This window comes from Punica granatum, chromosome 3 (genome assembly GCF_007655135.1).
Source record: "Punica granatum isolate Tunisia-2019 chromosome 3, ASM765513v2, whole genome shotgun sequence".
In the NCBI taxonomy this organism is placed as follows: Eukaryota; Viridiplantae; Streptophyta; class Magnoliopsida; order Myrtales; family Lythraceae; genus Punica; species Punica granatum.
In genome coordinates, this window is record NC_045129.1 from 30,512,392 (window position 1) to 30,536,711 (window position 24,320).

Here is a 24,320-nt window from a genome sequence, read left to right on the forward strand (position 1 = left end):
CCCCAGACCCCACCTCCATGGTAGTCGGCATTCTCTGTGGGTGCATGCGACCTTGGTGGTGGGGTTGGGATCGCCGACCGATGGCCCTTCCCCCTCCCCACCTTCCATTTTTTTTTCGATTTTTAGGATCAAATTGAAAAAAAAAGTTGAAAGTTTGAAGGTAATAATGGCAAAAAGAAAAGTTTGAGGACTAGACGCGACGAAAAAATTAATGGTGATGTCCATTATATTTCACCAAGTGAACCGCATGGTGTTAGTTGTCCCAAAAAAAATCACATAATTCAATTTGTTTCAAACTCAAATCACAATACGGGTTTTTGTATTTTTTCCTTAATATAATAATGTCTTTCATTAAAAAAAAAAAGGGAAAGGAAAATGAAATGGCAATCGCAAGTCACCGCATCACCTCCCCCCCCCACCCCCCCCACTAAGCTCGGATATTCACATAGTGCAGAAAACCATCGAGCAATATTTGAAAACTAAGACAATATTTGATTCAAATTCACATGGACCCATTATTGGCAATATTTAAATGGAGTCTTGCCTCATAGACTCGGGAAATTAACATTTGGGGTACGTTTGGTTGCCATATGAATTGAAATTTCGAAATCCTTATCCGACATTTGATGATGATAGGATGAAGATAAAGATTGGTACAAGATAACATATAATAATTAAGAAACTAATCCTTATATTATATTTCATCAAAAGAAATGAAGAAATGTCTTTGTTCTGACATTGAATTTACCAAAATAACTATTGAAGAATTTTATTTTTGAAGCCATCGGGGAGTGATGGATAGGGGTGGTAGTGGCCAATCTTTGACCTCCCTCTTCTCTCTCTCTCTCTCTCTCTCTCTCTCTCTCTCTCTCTTTGAGGAGAGGGATAGGAGGATAAATCCAGAGCGGCGGATCCAATGCCGGCTATCACCGTCTAGGCGACCCACACCGATACGGCGAAGCCCTCCTTCCATTCCAGTCCTCGATTTTTTAATAAAAGATTTTAGATTTTAATTTATTTTTCTGAAGATTAAAAAATATTTTACGTTCTGGGGCATATTGGTCATTTCCATAAATATCTTTATCCTAAGCTTTGGTTTACTACAAACACTCATTTAGGAAATCCAATATCCTTAGAATTTCAATTTTAGTTTCGTCCCACTCTAAATGTCATCCTTAACTTGGTGAGCGCTTCAGATTCGGTCAGTGGAGGTATCTGAAAACAAGATATTTTGAATTATCTCTATATTCGAGGCGAAGAGATGAAACATTATTCAATTCAATGCACGGCCTACCCATCATGGATAATTCTCCACTTAGTTGTCCAGCAAAATTAGTGATTGTGAGTATCCTATTATAAATTGAAAGGCTATAGTTGACGTGTCAACAAATTATAGAAGGTGTTGATAGGATTTACTCTTTTTTTTTATACTATGATATCTGAAAATCCAAAATATTCCGACTAATTTAATTTGAGTTGAATCGATTCATTGACAAGTAAAATTCTCCTAACGTGAATTTTTTTTTTCCATAAAATTCATCTGAGATTTTATTTAAAGAGAACATGTATCAAACTAATCGAACATACCTACATCGGTTTTTTTTACTTTTTTTATATATTAAAAATAACGATGATTCATTATACTAGACTCGGTAATCTCCATTCCCACTAAAATCCCCACTGAAAAAAATGATGACGGTGAAAATGATGGTAACAATAAGAGCCACCGTAGGTCGTGGTGGGTGGGACCTACCAACTACCAAGACAGACCCCACATATAGAAGACGCAGCACAGTTGCTCCCAGGATCACACGCTATTTGCCCTTTGTATGGCAACCTTGTATAGCTTTTTTTTGGTAGAAGTCTTGTATACCTTTGCTGAAATGAAATCACAGCTTCAGATATCAGATCGTATCCATTATATCTTCCTAACATAGATTGAATCATTATTTCGTACAAGGATCTGAAAGCGGCTAACGGGCACAAAATACAAGAACTTTCTGTTGCAGCGAATCGCCTGCTTAGCAATAAGCAAAGGCAGAGTTTGATTCTTTTCTCTCTTTTCATGTCTGAATTGATTGAATTAAAGAATCTCCTAGTTTGCGCACGCCACACACAACCTAAATATGATATCACGGCCTCAGTAAAACCGACTTAGATGCATCCAAATGGTTGAGCCAACATGTCCCGAGAAGATACTCCGGAAGCTCTTCCTCTGTATTTGCCTGGAAGAAAGAACCATTTTTTGCCACAAATATCAGCAATGACTCATACTCATAGAGAGAAGAAACAATACGTGAAATGGAAGGTTTGAGATGATGGGAGGGCAACGAGATACTCGCAGTACCTGTATCAAGAATGCCATTTCGATGACTAGGTTGTTAAGGTAGCCAAGGACCAGACTTACCACTCCCCGAGCAACTGTCGATGACCCAATATCGACTCCAAGCTGGGATAAAAGTTACAGATTCAATGTAAGCTGTTGAAGAACTTCCAAATGATAAATCTTGCACAATCATTGCAGTGCGTTTTCACGGTATCTCACTGGTATAGTAGGTACTCAGTTGTTTACGATCACACATTTCCAATCCCAAATGATCCCAATATATGCCATAATTCAAGAATTTGTAATTCCGATCCTACTCCACAAATGAAATTCGTTTAACATTTGATTGAGTTACCTCCAAGTAGTTGCTCCCTCGGAAATAATTGATTTCAAGGGCTTGTCCTATAAGGCAGGCTTTCTTTCCTACGCTCTGCTTTACTATCCAAGAACCCTGAAAAATCATATTTAACAGAGATGAACCAAACAAAATATATAACGTGGACAATACCAACTCAAACAACAACGCCTACAAGTTTTTATTAAAACCGTGAAAGCAATCACTTAAGCGCCAACCTTTGATATGTAAGGTATAAGCTTGAATCTAGAATTTCTGTATGCATTGTCACCATTGATAAAGCTCTCAAGCAAGGGTGAATCTTCAACAGGAGTACTCATCATGTAATATAGGGCAAGACTGTATGTGGTTGAGCCTGGAACCTGAAAAAGCCAATGTAATGATATCAACGACATCAACATCGTCAAAGATCTTTCCTTTATACTCCCTTTCATTGAAGGTCAAAAATTTGATGGAAGAGGTAGACAAGCGGAAAAAAAATTACCTGTATGTTTATAATGAAGAAAAATTCTGGTCTGCCATTTGCTGCATATTTCTGTGACAAATATAATTTTTAAATCATGCTAATACGACGGAATAAGTATAGAATTGCAAGTTGTTTTGACAGCTAAAATGGTTGCATGTGGTAAGTATCAACCTGAACAATGCTCCCGGGTCGACCTGCAAGGTCGTCTTCTCTCTTGTCAGATCTTAACCAATCTGCAGCAACCATTTGCATCAATGTGCCCTTTGCCTTAACCTGGAAGATGGAAAGGAAATAAAAGGCACGAAATAAGGACAAGCCAATGGGAACCCACATTATCCCGATGACAATAAATCACTGCTGGCAATTAGTCTGGCTACTTGAGATAAGAAGCTAGTGATATATATGATATACCTTCTGGCGGTCCACCAGATAATTCTTTCCACGGATCAAATAAGTAGAGGGGTCACTTGTTGTCCAAGTGGAAAGTGAAGTACATGTCGGGTCTTGAGGTAGGGTAGCTCCATAGCGAAATGAGGTGTTCTCGTCCCTCACCGTCTCCTGTAGATCCACATAGCCCCTCTTTTGAACTGTAATAAGTAAGATTTTAGACACACTAGTCGTGAATAAAACTAGGATGACAACAGAGGAAACTAGTATTCTTTGCTACAAAGCTTAAAGTTAACACGAATTCTTGCCTGCAAGATCATGTAATTTTTTCACAAAACCAGCTGCAGTAGATAATTTTGGATGACGTGTATCCTGCAATTCAAATACCAAAATTAAATAAGAAGATGGTCATCTTACCCAGAATCCCCTCTACTGATGATCAATGAATTTCTGGAGGTGTTTGATGAAACTTCGTAAACTAAAGGAGGACAGAGATCGAGGAGAGGGTAGTAAATACCACCCCTCTTTCAGATTAGCTGGTACCTGATTATGTGTTTCTGGGCCAAAATCATAAGACCAGCCGCTTTCTGATTGGTCATAATCTGAAGGGTCTGGAATATCAAAGAATTCATCAGCAGCATCATTTAAGCTTACGAGACTTGCATGATCAGAAGCTGCTCTCTCCACTTCTTCAGCAGCATCTCCCTTTGTCTTACTATCTCTTGTCCATCCTGTGGCTTCATGCTGTTGCACTCTAATACTCCTTGACAATTCTCCAGAAAAAAAATCTAAGGAAGGATAATCTCCTAGTTTTGCTTGAAATAACTCTCTTAATGCTGTGAATAAAACAGATAATCAGTTATCCAGTTAAATGTTAGAAGATCCATAGTGCGAAAAATGCATACATATAGAATTATTAAGAACAGCTGAGGTTTACCTGCAACTCTTCCTAGCATTTTGATTGTTATGGATTGAGCAGCAGTTCTATGGAGGTACGTTTTCCAATATTTCCAATCAATAGCCAGCATGTGCTTTACAACCGACTCTTTCCCCTGGTTTAGAGGAGATATGACATATCCCCCACCTGCCAAACAGAGAAAGTCTCATTACATTATTCCCCAGCAAGTGCAATTTTGTCTGGTGGCCAAACAAATGAAATCTAATAAGGCTATTACTTATACTGTCTATGGCCAGAGTGAGGAATTGATCATAATACATGTCTAAATGAAACATGAGTACAATGATGGCCAAATTGACTGAAGTAGTGAAGAAGACAGCATGCTGACAGGTGGTATTAATAGTAATTGAGTCTAATATATCATGTATCCCAGAATATGTGAACCACCATGAAAAGGCATAACACTATGATGTAGAGACTCATTAATAAAATATTTCATGAATAAGCACAAAGTGATAATCTTGCGAGAGAGAAACAGGCTACTAATTAACACTGTTATTGTACGTACACATGTGCACATTGTTACTCATACTCCATAATATCTCAAGCTGAGCATCTAGGGGCCTTTGTGGAGTGCATGAATCAATAAGATAATGCAATAAAAAATTTAACAAAAGCAACCAAAGTTAGGTTCTCAAAGTACTCTTCCAGCATACATTACTTTTTAGGCAGGCGCGTACATAGCCTTTTTGAGGTGGGCATTTCTTGTGAAACACTGAATGGTAAAGAATAACTGCCACAAAAGGAAAAGCCATTAGCTCATGATCTAGACATATATGCTGAGGGTAACATCTAAAAGATCTCCTTAAGAGATCAGTACCATATGTTCCATCTTCTTCTCTTCTCCAGTAGCGGCGTAATAAAAGATCTCTGCGTTTCATTCCCCTGAATTTATACAAACGTAACTTCAGGAGCTCAAGGAGATATAAACCATGCATCTACTTTGGGAATAAAAGTGATGAGTGTTGCATAATTGATCTAACCAAGGTAACCAATCGTTGTATAGCTGCTTGTGGATAATATCAGTATGACCATCGAGGTGCTCTACCACACTTCCCTTATAAAAGCAGAAATCCCATCTGCAGATCAAATTGCAATGTTTATGGTGAATGACTAATACAGATGACACTGATAAAACAAGAGCAAGAAGCAGCCTTTTTCTCAAATGTTAGTGACTATTGCATAAAAAATATCAGTATCGTGATGCAAAGCAATGAGAAGACTTCTAATGAGGCAGAGAAGTTGCTTTCATAAGCTTCCAGATAGAATAGGACGAAATGCATGTTTCAAGAATGAATATTCTTAATTATGTCACTTTATTCTCTTGCAAGTTCACAACTTAAACAAGATTTAAAAAAATATGAAAGAATTTCTGAAGGACATATTCAAAAATCCAACTTCAGTTAAAAACCACTTAAATCATAAGTGACTTTTGACTTGCGTGGGGCTCAAAATTACTTTGAGATGCCTTCCTACCCTCCTCTCAGGCTCTCCCTTCCTCCCCTTCTCGTTAAAAGTAGTTACTTAAAAAACAGCCTAAGCATCTAATTAAATGTAAATAAATATACAAATATATATATTTTCAGAATATGTGATTTACATTTGATTTCATTTCACAAAGGTGAGAAATCCTAATAGATATTATCTGCAACAAACGGAACTCATTCCTATCAGTCATCACTCTGTAGCCACTACACATGCAGTCAAATATTTGTTCAGTCTTTGAAAATAAACAGTCGCCACAAAGTATGCCAAAGGTTAGCTTGTTTGGTTTCAAAGTAAGATTTTAACGGGCCGTTTGGATTCAGAGTTAAAGTCAACGAAACTTTAACTTTAACTTTAACTGAGGAAGAAGACAAGGATTTGTCGGCCCACCAGTTTGACTTTAAATAAAATAAATGGATGTAGTAGATAATGGTGTATAATGAGATTGTGTGTTTGAATAAGATATGGGACGCACCAGTTTGACTTTTCAAATGTGTGTTTTGTTGTGTAGTGTAGAGTTAAAGTTAAAGTTAAAATCATGGTGATTTTAACTTCGAATCCAAACAGGGCCTAAAATCTTACTTTAACTTAATTTTACCCACAACAAAACAATATTACTCATACAAAGTCAAAGGGTGGGCCCCATACATAACCATTTATCCTACTCTTTTTCAAAATCAAAATCTGATTTTAAAATGTTACTTACAAACCAAACGCAGCATTAAATAACTGAACATGAAATTTGCTCTTCATGATCCTAACTACATCCGATGTTCTGATAAGACATTACAACACATCCACCATATAAAATAACTAAAAATTCAGCTTTCAAATTACAAAGTTCAGATGACTGAATACTCACTCTGATCTTGACACACCAAGAGACATAAGGGTTTGAAAAATGGCCTCTGATGTTCCATCAACCACCCCAACAGCCATTATTGCAGGATGGTCATCCCACTGCAACCAGTACTCAGCTGTTAGATGATGCATGGAACACTCAAACCAAAAGCAAGAAAGATCGAGAAGCAGCAGACCTTGCTACGCAGATTTCTGTCTTTTGCTTCTTTAAAAAGTCGCAGTCCTGCATAATATGCACTTAATAAGTCATGCTTCAAGTTAAATCAAGCAATTCTACATAAAAGAGAACTTACCATTGTGGCAGCCGAAGATGGTCCACGTTGAAGGTGCAATGACATCAGATGTCGCTCGATCTGCATGGATGGATGAACTAAGAGTCCAGTCTATGGAATTAATGTTATTTACCCTATTTGATCCGCTTAACCTGATCAACATCAAAACAGAGGCAAAAGTATTGAAGTAGCACATAAGCGATGAATTTTTTTTTATAAGCAAAAAGGCTAGGAGGGGGAGACCAGAGGGGCTCCACAGCCGCCATAGAATGTTCCATTCGCCTGAATGGGTAAAGGGCTCGGTGAGACATAACCCACCTAGATCACCATGACCCTACCAAAGCGCATAGTGGACCGGAACAGCTCCTATAGGATAGAGGACAAGGGTCTACTAACGCAAGCGCTTTCGTGTTTAAGTCAAGTTTCGATCCCTTGACCTCCCCTTCGGAAGACGAAGTCCGTTACCAACTAGACTACCACCTTGGTGGTACATAAGCGATGAATTAAAATGCATAAGTCAAGCAACTTATTTTCAGAAATCCAGTCAAGACATGGCTATATGGTTTACCAATTTAATGGCAGGAGCATCAGCCCCTTTGGATCTAAACCACATTGAACTAATCTTGTTCAGTAATAATCTAAGCCAAGCAGCAAATATGTCTTGTGCACACGGTGAAAATGCTTTCACTAATTAGGGTTATTGCCGCATCAAAGTACTGGGGGTCGGTATGGCTAATTAAGCAGTTTAAAAGACCAGATAGGCAATACTGGGAATAAACGGCCGGACTTCCATTCTGTGTGCCTTACATGAAAGATTGCCTTGGGTTGTTTGAGCAGCTCATAATACTATCTCCTGATTCTGGAACATCCTGCGAAGAAGAGAAACATTTGGCTTTTTAAAAGGTAGAGATAGAGAGTTCTGCAAGATAAATAGAGTTGAAAAGTTTGAACCTTTAAAACGACTTCCTGAAAGGCATGAATCCATTTTGCTGCTTCTTCAGGACTACTTGCTCCAAGCTGTTAATTTTATTACAACTAAGAACTGTGAGTTAAAACAATATGATCTATTTGGAACCGAAGAACAAAAGAATTAGCAGGCACAAGAGTTTCTGACGCACCTTGAGCTGATCATTATGATTGGAAGTATTGTAAAGTGTAAATATGAAAAATACCTACAAGAGCAAACAATTATTAGCAACTACTATAGATTTGCCCCAAAAAAGAAAGCTAATACAAAAATGTTACCGACAGAAAAAGAATCGTGGAAAATTATGGTGCGTAAGAAGACATGAATGATGATCACACTTTGCGATGAATGCTCTCTCTTCCATTATCTGCAACCCGTATGCAAGGATCTATGACCGCACTTCTCAAAGGCTCCTGCCATGAGAAATCAGTGCTTGATCGACAATAGAGAAGTGAAAGTCAAATGAGGAAATTATTAACCATTCTGAGCCAGGTTGCGCTAAGCAGAGATTGAAGAGCAGTAAAGGCACTTCCATGTATTTCATAGACATTTCCTCATTTCACCCGCCAAGCTTCACAAGCTTGTCAACTCAACTGACCTCCCCTACATACCCATCATATAAGTCTGCACTTGCCATTCCACAGCAAAGTTTTCTACCCCTGGCATTGAGCTAAGCAGAACCGGAACAACTTTTAGAAATCAATTTCCTCCCTAGTCCATAGATATATCTATATCCCGCCATCATGACTTGTATAGTATACTTTAACATCTCACTAAACCCAGTTCAGCAAGTTCAAAAAAATTCACAAAGCAATAAAGGGCAATTACATTTAAATTGTTTAAGAAAATACAATCATGTCCTCTTTGGCTTTAAGCTCCAAAAGAATCTTAGTTAGCCGCAATTTTCATTCTGTCAGAGTGACAGTTCTCCAGTCTTATATTAAACATGATCGTGGATTTCACCACCGAGAATCCCACTCTGAAGCACACGCCCTCTTCATGCTGCATGATCCTCTTCTTTTACCCATTTCGAGTATCACGCTTGGCTTAGTAGTGTATCGGCTAAAACAGCTAAAAAAATGCACTTGACTATGAAAATTTATGAACTACGCTACCCACTATCAAGAAACCGAAGTTTACGAGAGCAGGAGAGGGGAGTTAGATCGGAGAGGCCACCTCGTCCTTGGATAACGGAGCGGATTTGAAGCTCTTGAGGTGGTGATCCTCGAGCACGAAGTAGCGCTTCCTCGAGTACTGCAACCCGATCCGATTCGACCGGATCAAGTACAGCCATCCCTCCATTGCTGCTCCCCCGTCGCCCATAGCAGCTGATAGACGGAGACGGCAACAGAGACCTCAATCGACGATTCTCTTCTCCGAACTAGGAATGCTCGAGCATCGACAGCTCCTCCCGCTGATGAATTCTCAGCTTCGGTGGCTCAGAGGATTCGGGATTCGTGTCAGGGAAGCTCGTCGGTCTCTCCCTCTCTCTGTGTCACTCTGTTGGTTGAAAGCTTTTAAACTGACGAATGACGATTGGCTGAAGGGAATACAATAAAGACAAAGAATGGTGAAGAAGAAGAAGGAATCTTCTTTACGTCAAACCTTTTTTATCCGGTATCCGAAAACCTAATTAGACCCGATTAAAGCGATTAAGTATGGTCGGTTCAATGACTAAAACTTTCTTGAGTCTAAATTTTCTCAATTCATAAAATTTTGAATCGAGATTTTATTTAAGTAAAACAAATGTCGAACTGTTTGAACAATTCACGTTGATAAGAAACAATCTTCAATCATTATCCTTTTACTTATACATATTCGTATCCGTATCCGTATCCATAATCGTATTTCTTTTTCCATTCCAAAAGTTTCAAAATAATGGAAATGCCTTGGACAGTTGGGTCGCATTAACAACGTTACATTATTAGGCATCCGATGTGATCGCATAGTCACAGATCACAACGGACAAACAATCTTCTTAGTGTCGGTCGATTTTCTCGGTGTTTTGGTCCCTTAGGAAAGCAAGTTGTTGCCTTGTCAGATGATCGTAACGGCAACTCGAGAGAGAAGTAGAAGCACGAATATTCGAGCTCAAAACTTGCAATGTGGGTTGGCATGTCACACGTGATGTTGAACTAGCATGGGAGCCCATTGTGCCTTGGCCTTAATCCAAGTCACCGAGAGTCCACTTGTGCGTGCCATAGTTCTTGGTAGATGATGAGTTGATGATGGCATAATGGCCGGACCATCTGCATCGTTAAACTGGGCATTGCAAATCGTTCTTGATCGGTCGATCGTAACACGAGTCTCGAGATGGAGTGGAAGGTTTCAAGCTCCGGAGCTTGAGCACGGGTTAGAAAAAGCGTTATATGGGCTCAGAAAGTGGACCAGCATTCCGGCCCATCAACGGCCCAATGGGCCTGCCCAGATCGGCCCATCTACTCTTCCTCGGCCATTGCTTCGTCCCGTCCTGCTCTTGTGATTGATTATCTTCCCAGAGTGATGAGTTGGTACAGTGGACAGAGCTCCTTCCCACCTCTCATGGTGAGTGAGCATCGATCGTCATCATCAGCTCCAGGTGACGGTTTCGGCTTCAATTCCTCCGTCGAAGCATTCCTGTTCACGAAATCTGTTGATTTTCGTCCATTTCTGAGTTGTTTTTTCAATCAGTAGCCTGAACTGATTAGCTGGTTCCTGCAAGAATCGACGCATTCTCCGTAAGAATCTCCTTGACTTGTCCCTCTTTATCATGCCTCAGTCTGTGATTGTTGGATAGGGCTCGTTGATAATCAGAATGTTATGCTACCTCAAATTCAGATTGAATATGATATTGGCTGAGGTTTGAGCTGAAGAACATGAGTAATTAGTGGGGTTTTAGGACTTCATGCATTAACAGATTGCTAGCTATTGGTTAATTGAAAAATTCTGCAGCCGTGCAAGTGATTTTCGTTGCGTAATCGTCACCTCTCCGATTGAACCTTTGACACCAGTTCCACCTTATCGTGTCCTTCAATGTCGTTAAGGTGGTGGTGGTGGTGGTTGTTTTTTTTTTTTTTCCCCTCTCCCCCGATTCTCTTCTTTTTACAGTAAATACATGCCGATGGCCTGCATTTTGGGAGCTGTTACGATGCAGTCTGGTTCATTAGTAATGGAAAATGAAGTCCCCGAAAGGTTATACATGACCCTAGCAACTTCTGCTATCCCATCCCGAAGCCAGGAACCGAGTTTTAGTAGACAACACTCAAGCACTAGCTTTCGCTTAAAGTCCACATCTTTCTCAGGGGAAAGGTAAATGAATATTCCGTAACTCTTCTAGCATCGCATTTTTCATTTTGATAGGTGGCCAACTATAATCTGCATTTGAGTAATGTAATTGCCTTGTTTTGTGAATCAGTCTTCTGATGAAAAGACATGACTGGAGAATAGCCTTTGCTCTTAACACGGGCGGGATTTCGGGCAATGGCGATGAAGAGAGCCTTAACGGCGACAATGCTGATCTAAACAGAACCCGATTGGGAAGGATCGTTATAGCCGGTGGAAGACAACTTTTACAGAAGCTGAACTCTGCTCGAAAGAACTTCCCTATGAAGATATTTCTCCTATTATTGGGTTTCTACACAGCAAATGCCCTTGCTACGATTCTTGGGCAGACTGGGGACTGGGACGTGCTTGTAGCAGGTGTTGTGGTTGCCGCCATTGAAGGGATCGGTATGCTTATGTATAGGAAGCCCCCTTCTCTTTCGAGCACGAGATTCCAGTCCTTTGTCGTGATGATGAATTACTGGAAAGCGGGTGTTTGCTTGGGCCTATTTGTTGATGCTTTCAAGCTAGGTAGCTAGAGACCTTCACTTGATGCCATGTTAACCCACTGTAAAGGGCAACCTCAGATGTTTTCTTCAATAATTTCTCTTTTCTTGAAGAAAGGAAAAGGGGGAAACTTGGAAATTCTTTATGTCCTTCAAGACCAAGTCACCAAATTCAAACTGAATGTGAACAGTTGAGAAGGCACTACATGATGGTGATTGAAAGGTTGGTGGTTATGGGTTCAACACCAACCGAAATTTCAGAACCAGAGCTTATTCTTATGCAGATTAGTTGTCTTCATCAATGTGGTTATGTACTTGACTTCATTCTCTCGGTCAGTACCAATTGCTGAATCTGATAGGGAAAGGTGACTTAACGAGGCTAAAGCCTTTTCCGGGCTCCTGCTGTTTTAGAAGCCAAGAAGTCTTTGGTGTAATACTTTTTCGGGTATTCTGTAGCTAGATAAGTCTCTTTCTATTGGGTTGGTACAGATTGTAAACCCATTGATTACATTCATTTCACTTGTTTGTCTTCGAATGGGCTTCCTTGGTCTTAAGCAATTGGCAGCTAATGTATTCTTCTGAATCTTCTTTTTGAGTGTACAATTTCTGACAGATGATTAAGGAAGCCTGTTATGTGGCTAGTTTCTTGAGTCTTTTGTGTTCGAGATAGGGTCATGATCATGCGAAGAACATCAGAATCTGTCTGTTTCGATTACTTGCTTCTTTGCTATTGAGAACTTACACGCCCACGAGAGGGCAGAAAAAAGAATTCTTGAAGAAAGGTTGCATCTGGAGTTGAGTCTCTGGAACCATATTACAATGTGTATGTATGGACCAAGTCCTGAGGGAGGAGAAATTGAGGGGAAGAATTATTGGAAGGATAAAATTCAACTGTCCAACCCAACAAAATGTCTTTAAGGAGGAACCCATGTGGATTGAGTTCCTTATGAGGTATAAAGAATGAAGGACTCAGACAAGGGAATCCCTGTTTGACTTTTTGTTTTCCTGATGACTTTCTTTGTCTTGGAGTCCCATGTTCTTCCCACCCAGCAGCAGTGCAGCCTCCTTGTCTTTAATCTGCAGGCAGGAAATATATGGGGGATGGCGGTGAATGATTGGTTATACAGATGACGTGAAACGTCAAGACATTTCTTATGATTTTTATATGAGAGAGAACGAGAAGGATGATTGATTGGTTACATAGATGACGTGAAATGTCAAGACATTTCTTATGATTTTGATATGAGAGAGATCGAGAAGGGACCTGAGAGAGGGAGAGGTCGATGGACTGCTTCTTCTTGTTCTCCTGGGTGCAGAAGTAGGAGTACAAGCCCATCCCGAAGATCGCGATGAGGATGCCGATGATGTTCCTCTCCGTGAACGGGTCATGCAGCAGTGTGTAGCCGAAGCCGAGGACGAGGCAGGTCTTGAGGTGGCCTAGGACTTGGTACGTCACGGGCGATGTCTTGCCTATGACCAGAAATGTGCTGAAGTTCACGGACACTGCTATCAGGCACGAGAGCACGATGAAGACCTGCAAGTACAGGTATCCTCGATCAGTCATTCGAGCAACCCATTTCACTGTCTCGATCTTCCGTCAATGCGCACATTTCGGTCTCTTAGTAGCTCACCAGGACAATGGGAGAGTACTTAAATGCGAAGACGTTCTGCTTGGTGAGGTACTGGTCGACGAGAGGGCCGGAGACGAAGAGGATAGCCGCCTGGAAAGGTGCAGACTGGTAAAGAAGTTGCGTGGAGGAGACATTCAGCTTCTTCTGTATTGTGTTTGTCAGCTGATTGGAGAAAACTTTTAAGGAACACACTGTTTTTCATTTTCCTCTTCTGCCCTTTAATTTCATATTCGATTCGGGAAGAAAGGATGAGTGCAAAGATTCCAAAATTTTGTATGGGAAAGGATACAATTTGCCCAACACAGGTGGTGATGATTGCAAGACCAGAGAGGACCGTGCCAAGGAAATTGAGCTGCAGATCAGTCACTGAGGCTATTCCCACCCCAATCAGCAACAGAAACAGAGACAATTTGATCTTCTGGCTGCAATTAAAAAAAAAAAAACGGACAATGCCATTAGTTGAAAATGTTGTTTGAGCATTGGAATTTTCTTTTTCCCCCCAATATGAAATTTTCTTTACCTGAACTGCTTTTTCAGGAAAATGGTCTCTAGCAATACAGTGAATGGTATAATTGCCAGCTTTGTCATCTGTCAAAGGGTTCAACGAAGAAATGTCAGAGGGAGACGTCAAAAACTATTGCTAGGACCGATCCATCGGCATGGATATCTAATATATTCGAGTTTCATTCTTGAACATTATTGATGTATCTTTGCGAATCCCGCCAGTCAAATCCGGACCGGTAAAGAATGGATATGTATTGGAGAAACACCTGATAGAACCCGACGGAGTTGAAGCCAAGGCTCAGGTTGAGGAGACCAATGGAGACTCCGTTGAGAATCCCGAACAGCATGACAGTCTTCAAGTCGACGGACTTGGTCTCGAAGAAGTTGAGCCGCTGGGCCGCGTGGAGTGTGCAGAACGTCACCATCAGGTGCCAGCTCGTAAGAGTAGTGGCTGCGCCCACAAACAACAGCAGCAAAAACAACATCAGCAACTCGGGATACCTGCAGTTCCTTCTCTCCGGTCCGTGCAAGTCCGTGCACTGGGGAAGAATCTTGCACGGACCGATCCGGAGAAGATTCTTATTAACCGTATCAATCATAACCATCCTTGTGGGCCCTCACGACAATCGATGTGGCATCTACAACTACTTGTCATTATTGATCCGAGGATCAATCTAAGCCACTCGCCCGCTCTTTTGGTCAAGAGACCGACTGATCAAATGGAGGTTAGATAAGTGAAGAGATAAACTGGGTTATATACCGAAAGGGAAGCCGAGATTGCTCATCAAAGCTTTGTTGCAGATGACAATGGAGACAGAGGATGCCACTGACAGGAACAGAGCTCCTATCACCCCCAACTGTACCCCTGAGTAGTGCATTTCCCCCATCTCTCTTCCTTTGCTGCTTGACAAACTTAATCACTGCAACAAAAAAGACACACAAATGGTCTAACCACGTTACACGAAGGACGAACCATGAACTCGTGAGTCACCGACTTGTCTCCTATAGAGAAAGGCAACGAGACCAATGACACCGGGTCGAATATGCTGCCATATGCAAGGAAGAAGAGGACAGTTAACCGTAAACCAATTACCTTTGCCAGAGAATTTATGAATGAACCAAAAATGGGATTTAAAAAAGAAGAAGAAGAAGAAGAAGAATAAAGATAAATTTAAGAGCAAAGTGCCTCCAAAATTCTGTGCAAGATCAGAAATTTGAGAGAGGGAGGGTGGGATGGAGGGAGAAGGCTTGAATGAGGATAAAGAGATGCAGAGGGAGAGTGAGAGGGAGTGTTTGTATTTATGTTAGAGGAGACCAATGATTTATAGGTATATTATTAATAAATGAAATTTGTGAGGGTTGAGGTTGGAGGGTGGGTTGGTCCAAAATAATATTTCTGTATTTCATGTGTTCAACATAAACAAAAAGGTGACGGATAGTGCAAGCAAAAGGGCTTGACCTCCTAGCTCCCCTTCTGTTTCTTGGGTCATGTACCCGTTCGATAATCATAAATCCGATCATTTTGGGCAGGATCGGTGTTAGCTATCACGCCATTCGCAAATATTGGCTTCCTGACCAGTCAAGTCGGAAAATGCCTTATCCAAGACGGCCGACAAAGTAGACCCTAACATGTAGTGCCCTAATTTCCGTTCGAGCTTGAATTGTGGTCCTCATTTTCCACGTATGGCATTGCTTCTTTCTTTTTTGGCAATAATTCTTTGTTTGAAAACCATTTGCTGTAGCTTTTAATACATAGCCTTTTTCATCTAATGGACAAGATCGTATTAATGACATTGTTCATTCTAGGGGAATCTTTAGATCAACGCTAAGCGATACCAGACCCATCAGTCGAAACCTCCAGCGATCTCTGAAAGGCAAGGTAAATAGTCATTTTAATCGACCGTAGAAGCTTTGTACCGATGGGTTAAGTATAGCCTGGCCAAGCCATGAAAACTAATGAGAAGGCTTAGGGCAAAAGCCTGGAAGGTGAAACAAACGTTTTCTTCAAATGGGAGAATTGGGGGAATGAAACTGCCAAACAAAGCAATGCAAATGCATAGCTCTTCCCGACCAAACACGGACGGATCGGTCATTCTCGTTCCTATGTCGGGTGTCAGATCCAATAATCCCTTCATTTTGACTTCAACCAACGTCAGGTCTCCCCCTCAAGCCATAAAAAACCAAAAAGAAAAACTCCCCCCCTACAGCTCGGAAGTCCCCATTGCATTTCTATGTCACCGACCCAACCATTCCAATTTTTTTTTTTTAATAAATATTTTGAAAGAACGCGGTACATGCTGGGAGTAGCATGTAGCTTTCACCGGAAATCGCATATTTGATACTCGGACAGGCTATGAGGTTATAGGTAAGATGGACCGACCGGTGTGTATACTGGTTGATCGAATGCAAAGAAGTTATCATTTGACCCTTTGATCATCGATCTACGAGTCACGGATTTAATGTTTAGGGCGTTGAAGAGGGGTTTTCAAGATATTTAAGGAAATTACGCATTGGATCTCCCAGTATTCTCTCCTTAAATTAAACCCTCCTAGAAGAATTAATTAAAGAAATGTCGTCAATAATATGAGTATTAACCTTCTGCAGGTGCAGTGTTGCTGTTTGGAAAGCGACAACTTAACTTAGCATGAACAAGGAGGGGTTGACCCCAGAAGAAAATTAGTCTCATAATCACACTATTGGAGGATTAATTATTTTACATACAGCTTCCAACGGCCATATTCCCCGTCAGAATATTGTAAAAACACCGATGTCTGTGCTACCGATCCCGGGAGTCAGACTGGTTCTGGCAGTCCATCAGGAGTTCTGGGAGTGTTCGAAGTTGCTTGCGATTCCCAGAACATTACAGGAGTTTGGGTTCCCTCTGGTTCTTCCCTGGATCAAGGAGTGATGGAGTTTTTAAGGAGTAACTTGGATAGAACTCTTCTTTCGCGTAATAGAAATCTCGAGATTGAGACTCACTGAACAAGCTGGTATACTAACTTTGAGAAATATCTTCACATAGTATCGGTCCATACTGAGAATGTGAACAAGCCATGATAGTCCAAAGGCAAGAGGAGAACAAAAGCTACAACTCAACAAACGAAAATATGAAGCCGCTCAACTGATCGGTTGGCCCACTAACATTAGACAAAACCGAGATGGAAACACAGGACTTAAGGCAGAGGAACTTCGAGCTATTACACCAACAGAATGGGAGCATTCATCTGCCCTCTCATAACTCGCGAGAATGCCTATACAAAAATAGACACTGCTACCTCAGATAAAACAAGCCTCCTAAAGATAGAAAAGGGGCTGCCTCGTGTGAAACTGTTAGGGCTCTTGACAGTAGAATGTCGTCATGTACAGAAAATCCCACTGGGCTGAAGCAGGGAACTCGTCACCATTACCCCTTCCCAATCTGAGCTAAATAGGCATTATCCGCATTAGTAAGACGGTTTTGGAACATCGACCACTCGTGTCGGCATCTCGTTCTTACCTGAGAGAATGTGTGAAAGATGGGAGAGTTAATCAACTACCACTAAAGAAAGGTTCCAATAGGCATACTAAGCACTTGGAAGTGCAGATTTTGAATATGGGAAACAAGTCGAGAAGCACATTAAGCAAATCAAATTAGAGAAATACATACCCCTTCCCACGGAGCTTTCCCATTCGCTGACTCACCCTGCAATTTCATAGACAGTATTAGATAAGAGAAAACAGGCTCGATCATGTGAGGGAGATAAAGATGTCAACGGCAATAAAGATGCATTCCAGATGAAAGCACAAAAATACAAGAGAGTAGAAATTCTCAATTTCATCATACTAAAACTAAAGATCATTCATTCTCTCTCATTTCTGATCCTGTGGATACATTGTGCCATTTCCCTTTCCTTGCTTCATGTGTGCTCTTACCCCGTAGATATTCAGCTCACCCAAGAAATCATGCTTTTCTCTTTCAACTTTTTAATAGGTTAGGAATCATATGCTTGCTTAGAGAAGTACCGAGTTCAAATATGCCATAATCGAGGGGTGCCTATTACCTGACTCCCCAAAGAAGGAATTACTTGATGAACAATCCATTGTGAATCAACCACACCAATTTTTTCATGTGCAGGCTGCAGAATCCAAAGCAAGAGAGAGTTATGTCCAATATCTGTTCTGAGATGAAAAAACTGAATTCACTCCTTCACAATTTCTAATAAATGCATCGTCAACAGTCCTAAACTGATCAGTCCTAAGCTTATAGAGAATGCCAACTTAAAGTGGAACATTATTCAAGTCCATGCTGAAAAGCCCCAAAACTGAACCATTCCATGGTTCGAAAGGAAATGGAGAGTGACTAATCACTGACCTCTACACATCGTCTGAGAGCGAAGTCCAACCCCCATCCATGAACCAAATCATTCTACACACAATTGTCAAAGCATTTTGTCAGCCGATACTCTCAATTGTATGGAATCCACCTGGACAATAACCAATTGACATTACAAACCACAACAATTTCTTGGAACTGAAGCTACCTGAATCATATGCCATACACAACGCCATGCTTGTCGAGAAAAGACGGGGGCCATGATTTCCACAAACCTAAACCAAATAAAAAACAACTAATATGAGAACTCTAAAAGATGGTTTGCTTGGTTTCACACTAGATTAAAAAGTACCCAAGTATTTGGGCTAATTAATTCAAGCAAGTTTTGATCGTTTGATGCAAGTGCCAACTCATTAGCCAACCTATGTAGGAACAACTGTGACAATCTACTCTTGGAAAAGTTGCTCAAGAGCAATGTAGGAAGACTTGTTCACAACCTTGAAAAATCTTACCCAATCAGTCTTGAGAAAAGAAAAGAGACACTTAATAACTTTGTTGATCATGCTTCCTATGATGTCTTTTTTTTCTTTGGATAGGGGAAGGGGGAGGGAGGAGAGAGAGAGAGAGAGATTACGCGGCACATGGAGGCAAATGTGGGTCACTGCACCAGCCTGGTTTCTCCTCTGTGTCCCTGTTTGCCAAAGCACAGGAATGTCATGGAAAACATACAATTACGCCTGAAATGAGATTTAGAAGAGAGGAGGGAGGGAGGGAATGAATGAAGTACTTGTGAACTTCTTTATCGCCTCTTCTCTTTGTCATCTGCCATGTCAAACCATTATTGGGCTCAAGACCCGGCTGAGATATCTCCAGACCATGTTTCTTCACCAGCTGAATGTATCTGGTAAGTTGCATGAAAGCATTAAGAAAAAAGAGAAAAGAAACATTGCTGAACTCAGTAATTAAAAGAAAAAAGAAATCTCATTGATAATTTACTTCTCCGCATTGAAGTGTTCAACTCCAAGATCCTCGTCCCAAATAAATATGTACTCATAAGCTGCTACAACATCAGGATGCAGAAACCTTTTTGCATACCACCTGCAAAACAGAAGGAATGTCATAAGAGACAGTGCTTCTTTGAACAGCAATGGACACTTCATTTGAGCTGGGAAGAAGATGCTGAGGATCAAGTTAGCATATATTCTACAGAATTTAAGCTACAGGAGAGTACGCAGGGGGGCATCTCTGAAATTACCATTTAGTTTGCCTCTTGACACTGATGTGGATTGCGTTCTTTGACCATTCAAATTGGTCCCATTCACTTGCCCGGCCATCGTAGTGAAAAAGCATGATAGCGAAATCATCTGAGAACTGCCAAACATTTGAATCACGTATCACTACAGCAATGTAAAAACCATTTTATGACTATCATTTGAGAAGGAATCTCAGAAGCTCTAAGCAAACCTTTTTAACTGCCGCATTAATGTTATTTCTCTGATCAAAACCAACAGTGAACGTGACCAAATATTTTGGTTTTTTCTTCAAATCCTGAAATTTAACCAAAGTCAGCATAACAAAAATCCTATCATATAGGTGACTAATAACAGTCCAAAGATAAAATTTCGCCCACCATACCCACCAACCACCTGCAAGATTCCAGGGACAACATGTGCATTCTACAAGTTGCTATTTAAATATATTGGCTATACTCATCAAACTCAATCCAAAACCAATATATAATTTATATTAAATAATTATATAAAACACAATCTTCTAGCAGTAGCCAATACTGCCATAACAGAACTATAAAGAAAACGTACCTCACTGGGCTCTCCCCATAATCTCCGCAGATAGAGATCCGTTTCTGCAACAACAATATCAGGGGGTAATGACTCTGCACCACGGGGATTTGTCGGGACATGTATCTGGGAAGAAGTCAAGAATCCAAAAGCCAGTTTAGTCTACAGCTAAGCTCGGAGGGTACTTTTAACTTAGAAACACAATGCAATGGTGCAACGGAGGCAGCGAAAGTATGCCAACATAAATGATCTAAAGTTTACTTCCATTCTCAGAAAGCGATTTTGTAAATTTCTTTTCCGTCTTTACATATGAAAATGCTTTTGAGTAAATATAACTGTACCGGTTGTAAGAGTATAATATACATTCATAACATTAGGAAGATGTGGTAATCAACCTGAAAAGAAGGGAAATATCCGCATACATACCTTAGGGATTTCGCCTGGTTTTAGATTTTCAGAGGTTTTGCTTCTGAATGGTCTACCATCTTCACTAATTAGATCAAGAGATGACATGATGCTGGTAGTTAAGTTAATCTGCAATTTTAAATCCATATAAGCTGCACAATTATGGAATGATAATGGCCATGCATCAGTAGCACATTTCTGGAAGAGGAGAGATATACCTTTGACAAAGAAACAAAAGGAAATGAAACGCCAACAAAGAATCCAAAGACAATTCCCATAACAGCTGTGATGATAAGCCTGGCGCCATCATTTGTCTTTCTAAAAGCACCACTGCATATTGTAACGGGACTAGCTTAGACTATTGTAAAGATTGTGATAAAAATAATCTGGTTTTATTTTGAGAACACGAAAATATCTATAAAGGAGGAAAAAGACAAGTCAAGGGAAAAGGGAATTCTTTGAGAAAATTAATTGAAAGAAAATTCATGGGAAACAAACCTGCGGTGCGATGTCCCCATGGTCAACTTGTTTTAGGCCCTCTAATTAGCAGATCAGAGTGCTGATAAAAAAGATGATTCTTTAATGGCCCCAGAAAAGATCTAATTCCAAGATCGAAACAATATTCTCCTAGTGTGCAGCTCGCAGTTGAAATGTGCTTCCAGCTTTAAGACTGCAAAGCAAAACATATCAGCTTCCATAAGGAATTCTTTTGCCACTATAAGGGAGTTGGAAATCATTTTAAAAACCAGCAGTGAGGGGATGACAACTGCCAAACCCATCCACATGATCCAAACTGGAAATAATAGAATGCTGAAAAAAATACGTATATGCAGCAGGTGCATGCAGCCCAGCATCATATCCGGATGAAAGGTCTATAATTCATGAAATATTAGCCATCATGGCTCTTCCATTTAGACAACTCAAAGTGGGATTTCGAAATGTTCAAAGCCTTATCTATCCCTCAACCTCCATATTAAGGACAAGTTGAATAGAGACCTACATAAAGCATTATGATCTACTACTCGCCCTGGAGAATTAATCAATTATTGCTCCCAGCAAGCATTTTATTTAATATCTGCAGGGCTCAAAAGTTCTTCACAGTCAAATTGATGAAGCATAAGATTGCTACAAACACACAGCACCATCATGGATTTGACGAGAAGAATAAAGTCTTACTTCATTAAGCAGTTATACCATTTTCAATTCCAGCAACTATACGAAATAGGATTTTCCTAAATAATGAAACTGATAAGGCAAGTTCTTCGAAGCTTAATGTCACTATATATTTTATAATGAAGAAATGATGCTACTCCACACCTAGAACCTGCAACAAATCTAGGAACTTCTCTTCCTTTCAAACACTCCATCCTCAAAAAGCAGGCAAGGAAAATACCACAGGGAACAGAAAAAAACCCTACTTGAAAGAATCCTAGGGAACAAACGATCTCCAACTCATGAGAAATAACAAATAATTTCTTCGACAGAAACTCCAAAGCACAGAAATTGTTGTATCATAGATACGGCATGCACACACACCCACTATGGAGCTCGGGATTCCATGTCTACGGACTTAAAAGCCAAGAAATCGAGCATCTACAACAGCATAGAACATCCAGCCAGCTCATTTCTACTCAGAGAATATAAGCTCAGTGAACGGCAATCATCTCACTGCAGCTAAACCTCCCACTCGTGAAGGTTCCCGATCCACCAAGCACCATATCACCTCAAGCCCTGCGAAACTATTACTCTAAAGCTCGAATCGAACGTGACGATTAGATGAAGAAATTCCATTCCATTGCAGACGGTTACCGAAGGCAGACAAACAGAAATGGCGGAATTGAGCCAACAAACGCCGGGAGGAAAGATAAACGGAAGCTCAAAATGCTCGAAGGAACACGCGTAGTACGGAACGAAAGTGCTGCAAGGAATTATGGTTCCGTTACCTCGGAAATCACGAGCAGAACCATCGCCATCGCCGGAAGCTCGCAGAAGGATCGGCAAATGGCCGTGACCGAATGCGGATCACCAGCTCCGTAGATCTTCGTGATAGAGAGAGAGAGAGAGAGGGGAGACGGAGGAGGCTTCTCCTGTTATATGCTTTGTTGTTTGCAATCTGAAAGGGGGAGGAGAAGAAGACGGCCCCCTTTTTTTTATTAGCTGACGGATTTGCCCTCGCTCCAGCTTTTGAATTCCTCGCCATTGTTCGGTGGACCGTACAGTGCCGGGCTTCTGCGGTTAGCTGACGCCCATGCCAACGCAGCCCCGCCACGTGGAAAATCTCCAATTCGCCGTACATGTATCACATAACATGCACCGGGCGCACATGAGCCACAAATTTACCTGGTCCTGAAGTATTTATTCTCCTCACATGGAATTCTCGTCTCAACCTGCTGAACTCGAAGCATCGTGACCTCGAGGATCGGGTTGTACGTCGGACGGGTCGGTAATTCCTAAACAAATCACAAAAAAAAGGTAAACATGGCCTATCCCCATATAGGATCAAAAATATGTAGGTGGATGAAAAAATTTGTTGATTTATATTAGTCTTTGTATTGATATTTCAGAAACAAAAAATAGTTGTATGTTACTAGTACAAAATGTAAATTTGCCTATATTGTAATATACATATTTTTGCTTCGATCGCATCCGATTCAGGATCAGTACTACATATATTTCATAGACAAAACAACCATGGTTGAAGAAGAGAGGCGGTGGGGCACTGACGCTGGCCATTACCGTCGCAGGTGAGGACCATGACCTCAATATAATCTCAATCTGTCTGTATCTCACCCCTTCATTGGGATAATTTCCTTAATAAGTTATCATACCTTATACCAAATCTAATCCCAATCCTAGTGTATCCATACATATGATAGAGATTTTCAAAATTCCATTCCACTTGTTATCCCGATCACCAAACATGGCCAAAAAGAATATCGCTTAGTGATGGGTTCCAACTTGGTTCGGGCTCACGAGGTCCCGGCGCACAGGGAAATCTTCCCCCTATTGGCCAGTGAGCTCCTCCTTGAGGGGACGGCGACGCCCGGAGCAGCGAATTTGAACTGGACAAATTTTTTTGTCCGTTTGCAGGTTGTCCCAGTAATATGTCGGACTTTAGCCAATCAGGAGAATCCGCATCACCGTGTATTGATTACTTTTCAACACTGAATTCACTTTCAAATTAATTAATTAATTACTATAACACAGCTAATTAATTAATCAAATCAGTATGAAGCCTGTTTAAATAATCAATTTATATGCTACGTGGACCAATAAATTGAGAGCTATTTTTTCGGAAAGACTTATTAAAAGGTTATCAGCATGGGATGGGTGACATATGTAAAAGCTAAGTTATTTATTTATTTCTATGGCGCCAATCTTTATTTTGTACCTTAAAAGTCGATTATTATATGGTAGTAATGATGCTTTATAATCTCCTCAAAATGATTAATCGCATTTCCCCCATAATTAATTCAATCAAAAGGGCGTCATCTAAACCAACACAGATTGATTCAAGCGGTTCGGCGTTGGTTCATCTCAAATAAGATCTCAGATTTGAGTATTGTAAATGAAAAAAAATCCATACTATGAGAGATATTCCTCTTTAATGGGTTGACTCGACTCGAATTAGACTAGTCAGGACCCGTTAGGCTTAGGATACCAGGACACACATAAAAAAAATATCATCATATATAAGTATTGCGAACACATATAGTAATATATTTATTGTTTTTTGAAAGAAATTATCTTAGCTTGCTCACCACAACTTTATAGTTATATTATGCC

General features: G+C 40.5%; 4 protein-coding genes across 9 annotated transcripts; 1 reads left to right on the forward strand and 3 right to left on the reverse strand.

Annotated features, from left to right (window-relative positions):
- Positions 1-1,879: 1,879 nt before the first annotated feature.
- LOC116200205 (protein ENHANCED DISEASE RESISTANCE 2) lies at positions 1,880-9,612 on the reverse strand. Of its 5 annotated transcripts, none has more exons than XM_031530986.1 (21): positions 9,254-9,612; positions 8,416-8,490; positions 8,229-8,282; positions 8,062-8,127; positions 7,918-7,979; positions 7,132-7,262; positions 7,015-7,061; positions 6,840-6,937; positions 5,476-5,571; positions 5,313-5,377; positions 5,154-5,225; positions 4,472-4,618; positions 4,078-4,370; positions 3,843-3,906; positions 3,559-3,734; positions 3,319-3,420; positions 3,166-3,216; positions 2,900-3,043; positions 2,682-2,777; positions 2,348-2,449; positions 1,880-2,225 (listed from the first exon to the last, which is right to left on the reverse strand). In XM_031530986.1, exons 1-21 carry the CDS (start codon positions 9,398-9,400, stop codon positions 2,133-2,135), a joined length of 2,181 nt encoding a protein of 726 aa, XP_031386846.1. In that variant the 5' UTR covers positions 9,401-9,612; the 3' UTR covers positions 1,880-2,132. The 5 variants fall into 5 exon arrangements, with proteins under 5 accessions (XP_031386846.1, XP_031386850.1, XP_031386847.1 ...); XM_031530990.1 differs by having other exon boundaries at positions 8,360-8,490; positions 9,254-9,309; XM_031530987.1 differs by lacking the exon at positions 8,416-8,490.
- Positions 9,613-10,565: 953 nt separating this feature from the next.
- On the forward strand, positions 10,566-12,471 carry LOC116199367 (ycf20-like protein). 2 transcript variants are annotated; one of them, XM_031529690.1, is made up of 3 exons: positions 10,566-10,794; positions 11,068-11,365; positions 11,472-12,471. In XM_031529690.1, the coding sequence occupies exons 2-3, from the start codon at positions 11,172-11,174 to the stop codon at positions 11,914-11,916; spliced, it is 639 nt and encodes a 212-aa protein (XP_031385550.1). In that variant the 5' UTR covers positions 10,566-10,794; positions 11,068-11,171; the 3' UTR covers positions 11,917-12,471. The 2 variants fall into 2 exon arrangements, with proteins under 2 accessions (XP_031385550.1, XP_031385551.1); XM_031529691.1 differs by having other exon boundaries at positions 11,165-11,365.
- Positions 12,472-12,575: 104 nt separating this feature from the next.
- LOC116199366 (UDP-xylose transporter 1) lies at positions 12,576-15,312 on the reverse strand. Its single transcript, XM_031529689.1, has 8 exons — positions 15,112-15,312; positions 14,779-14,938; positions 14,285-14,469; positions 14,035-14,102; positions 13,804-13,936; positions 13,515-13,676; positions 13,148-13,417; positions 12,576-12,960 (listed from the first exon to the last, which is right to left on the reverse strand). The coding sequence occupies exons 2-8, from the start codon at positions 14,903-14,905 to the stop codon at positions 12,853-12,855; spliced, it is 1,053 nt and encodes a 350-aa protein (XP_031385549.1). The 5' UTR covers positions 14,906-14,938; positions 15,112-15,312; the 3' UTR covers positions 12,576-12,852.
- A 1,678-nt stretch (positions 15,313-16,990) lies between these two features.
- Positions 16,991-22,655, reverse strand: LOC116199365. The gene is made up of 15 exons (XM_031529688.1): positions 22,478-22,655; positions 21,033-21,204; positions 20,753-20,864; positions 20,556-20,663; positions 20,151-20,255; positions 19,795-19,878; positions 19,586-19,701; positions 19,327-19,428; positions 19,118-19,231; positions 18,965-19,021; positions 18,539-18,605; positions 18,370-18,423; positions 18,059-18,133; positions 17,665-17,700; positions 16,991-17,514 (listed from the first exon to the last, which is right to left on the reverse strand). Exons 2-15 carry the CDS (start codon positions 21,050-21,052, stop codon positions 17,422-17,424), a joined length of 1,143 nt encoding a protein of 380 aa, XP_031385548.1. The 5' UTR covers positions 21,053-21,204; positions 22,478-22,655; the 3' UTR covers positions 16,991-17,421.
- Between the last annotated feature and the right edge of the window lie 1,665 nt (positions 22,656-24,320).

Bases quoted from the DNA above. Each gene is read 5' to 3' on its own strand.
- LOC116200205 (XM_031530986.1), bottom strand. From the start codon at position 9,400: ATGGGCGACGGGGGAGCAGCAATGGAGGGATGGCTGTACTTGATCCGG. The intron at 8,491-9,253 runs GTGGCCTCTCCG...TTCTCATGGCAG, and splicing joins CTCCGTTATCCAAGGACGAG to GAGCCTTTGAGAAGTGCGGT. The intron at 2,450-2,681 runs GTAACTCAATCA...CTTTTATCCCAG, and splicing joins GAGGGAGCAACTACTTGGAG to CTTGGAGTCGATATTGGGTC.
- LOC116199367 (XM_031529690.1), top strand. From the start codon at position 11,172: ATGCCGATGGCCTGCATTTTGGGAGCTGTTACGATGCAGTCTGGTTCA. The intron at 11,366-11,471 runs GTAAATGAATAT...TTTGTGAATCAG, and splicing joins ACATCTTTCTCAGGGGAAAG to TCTTCTGATGAAAAGACATG.
- LOC116199366 (XM_031529689.1), bottom strand. From the start codon at position 14,905: ATGGGGGAAATGCACTACTCAGGGGTACAGTTGGGGGTGATAGGAGCT. The intron at 14,103-14,284 runs GTGTTTCTCCAA...ACCCTTTGACAG, and splicing joins ACTCCGTCGGGTTCTATCAG to ATGACAAAGCTGGCAATTAT. The intron at 13,418-13,514 runs GTGAGCTACTAA...CTGTACTTGCAG, and splicing joins AGTACTCTCCCATTGTCCTG to GTCTTCATCGTGCTCTCGTG.
- LOC116199365 (XM_031529688.1), bottom strand. From the start codon at position 21,052: ATGGGGACATCGCACCGCAG. The intron at 20,256-20,555 runs GTATGTATGCGG...ACTTCTTCCCAG, and splicing joins AACCAGGCGAAATCCCTAAG to ATACATGTCCCGACAAATCC. The intron at 19,879-20,150 runs GTACGTTTTCTT...GTTAAATTTCAG, and splicing joins TATGGGGAGAGCCCAGTGAG to GATTTGAAGAAAAAACCAAA.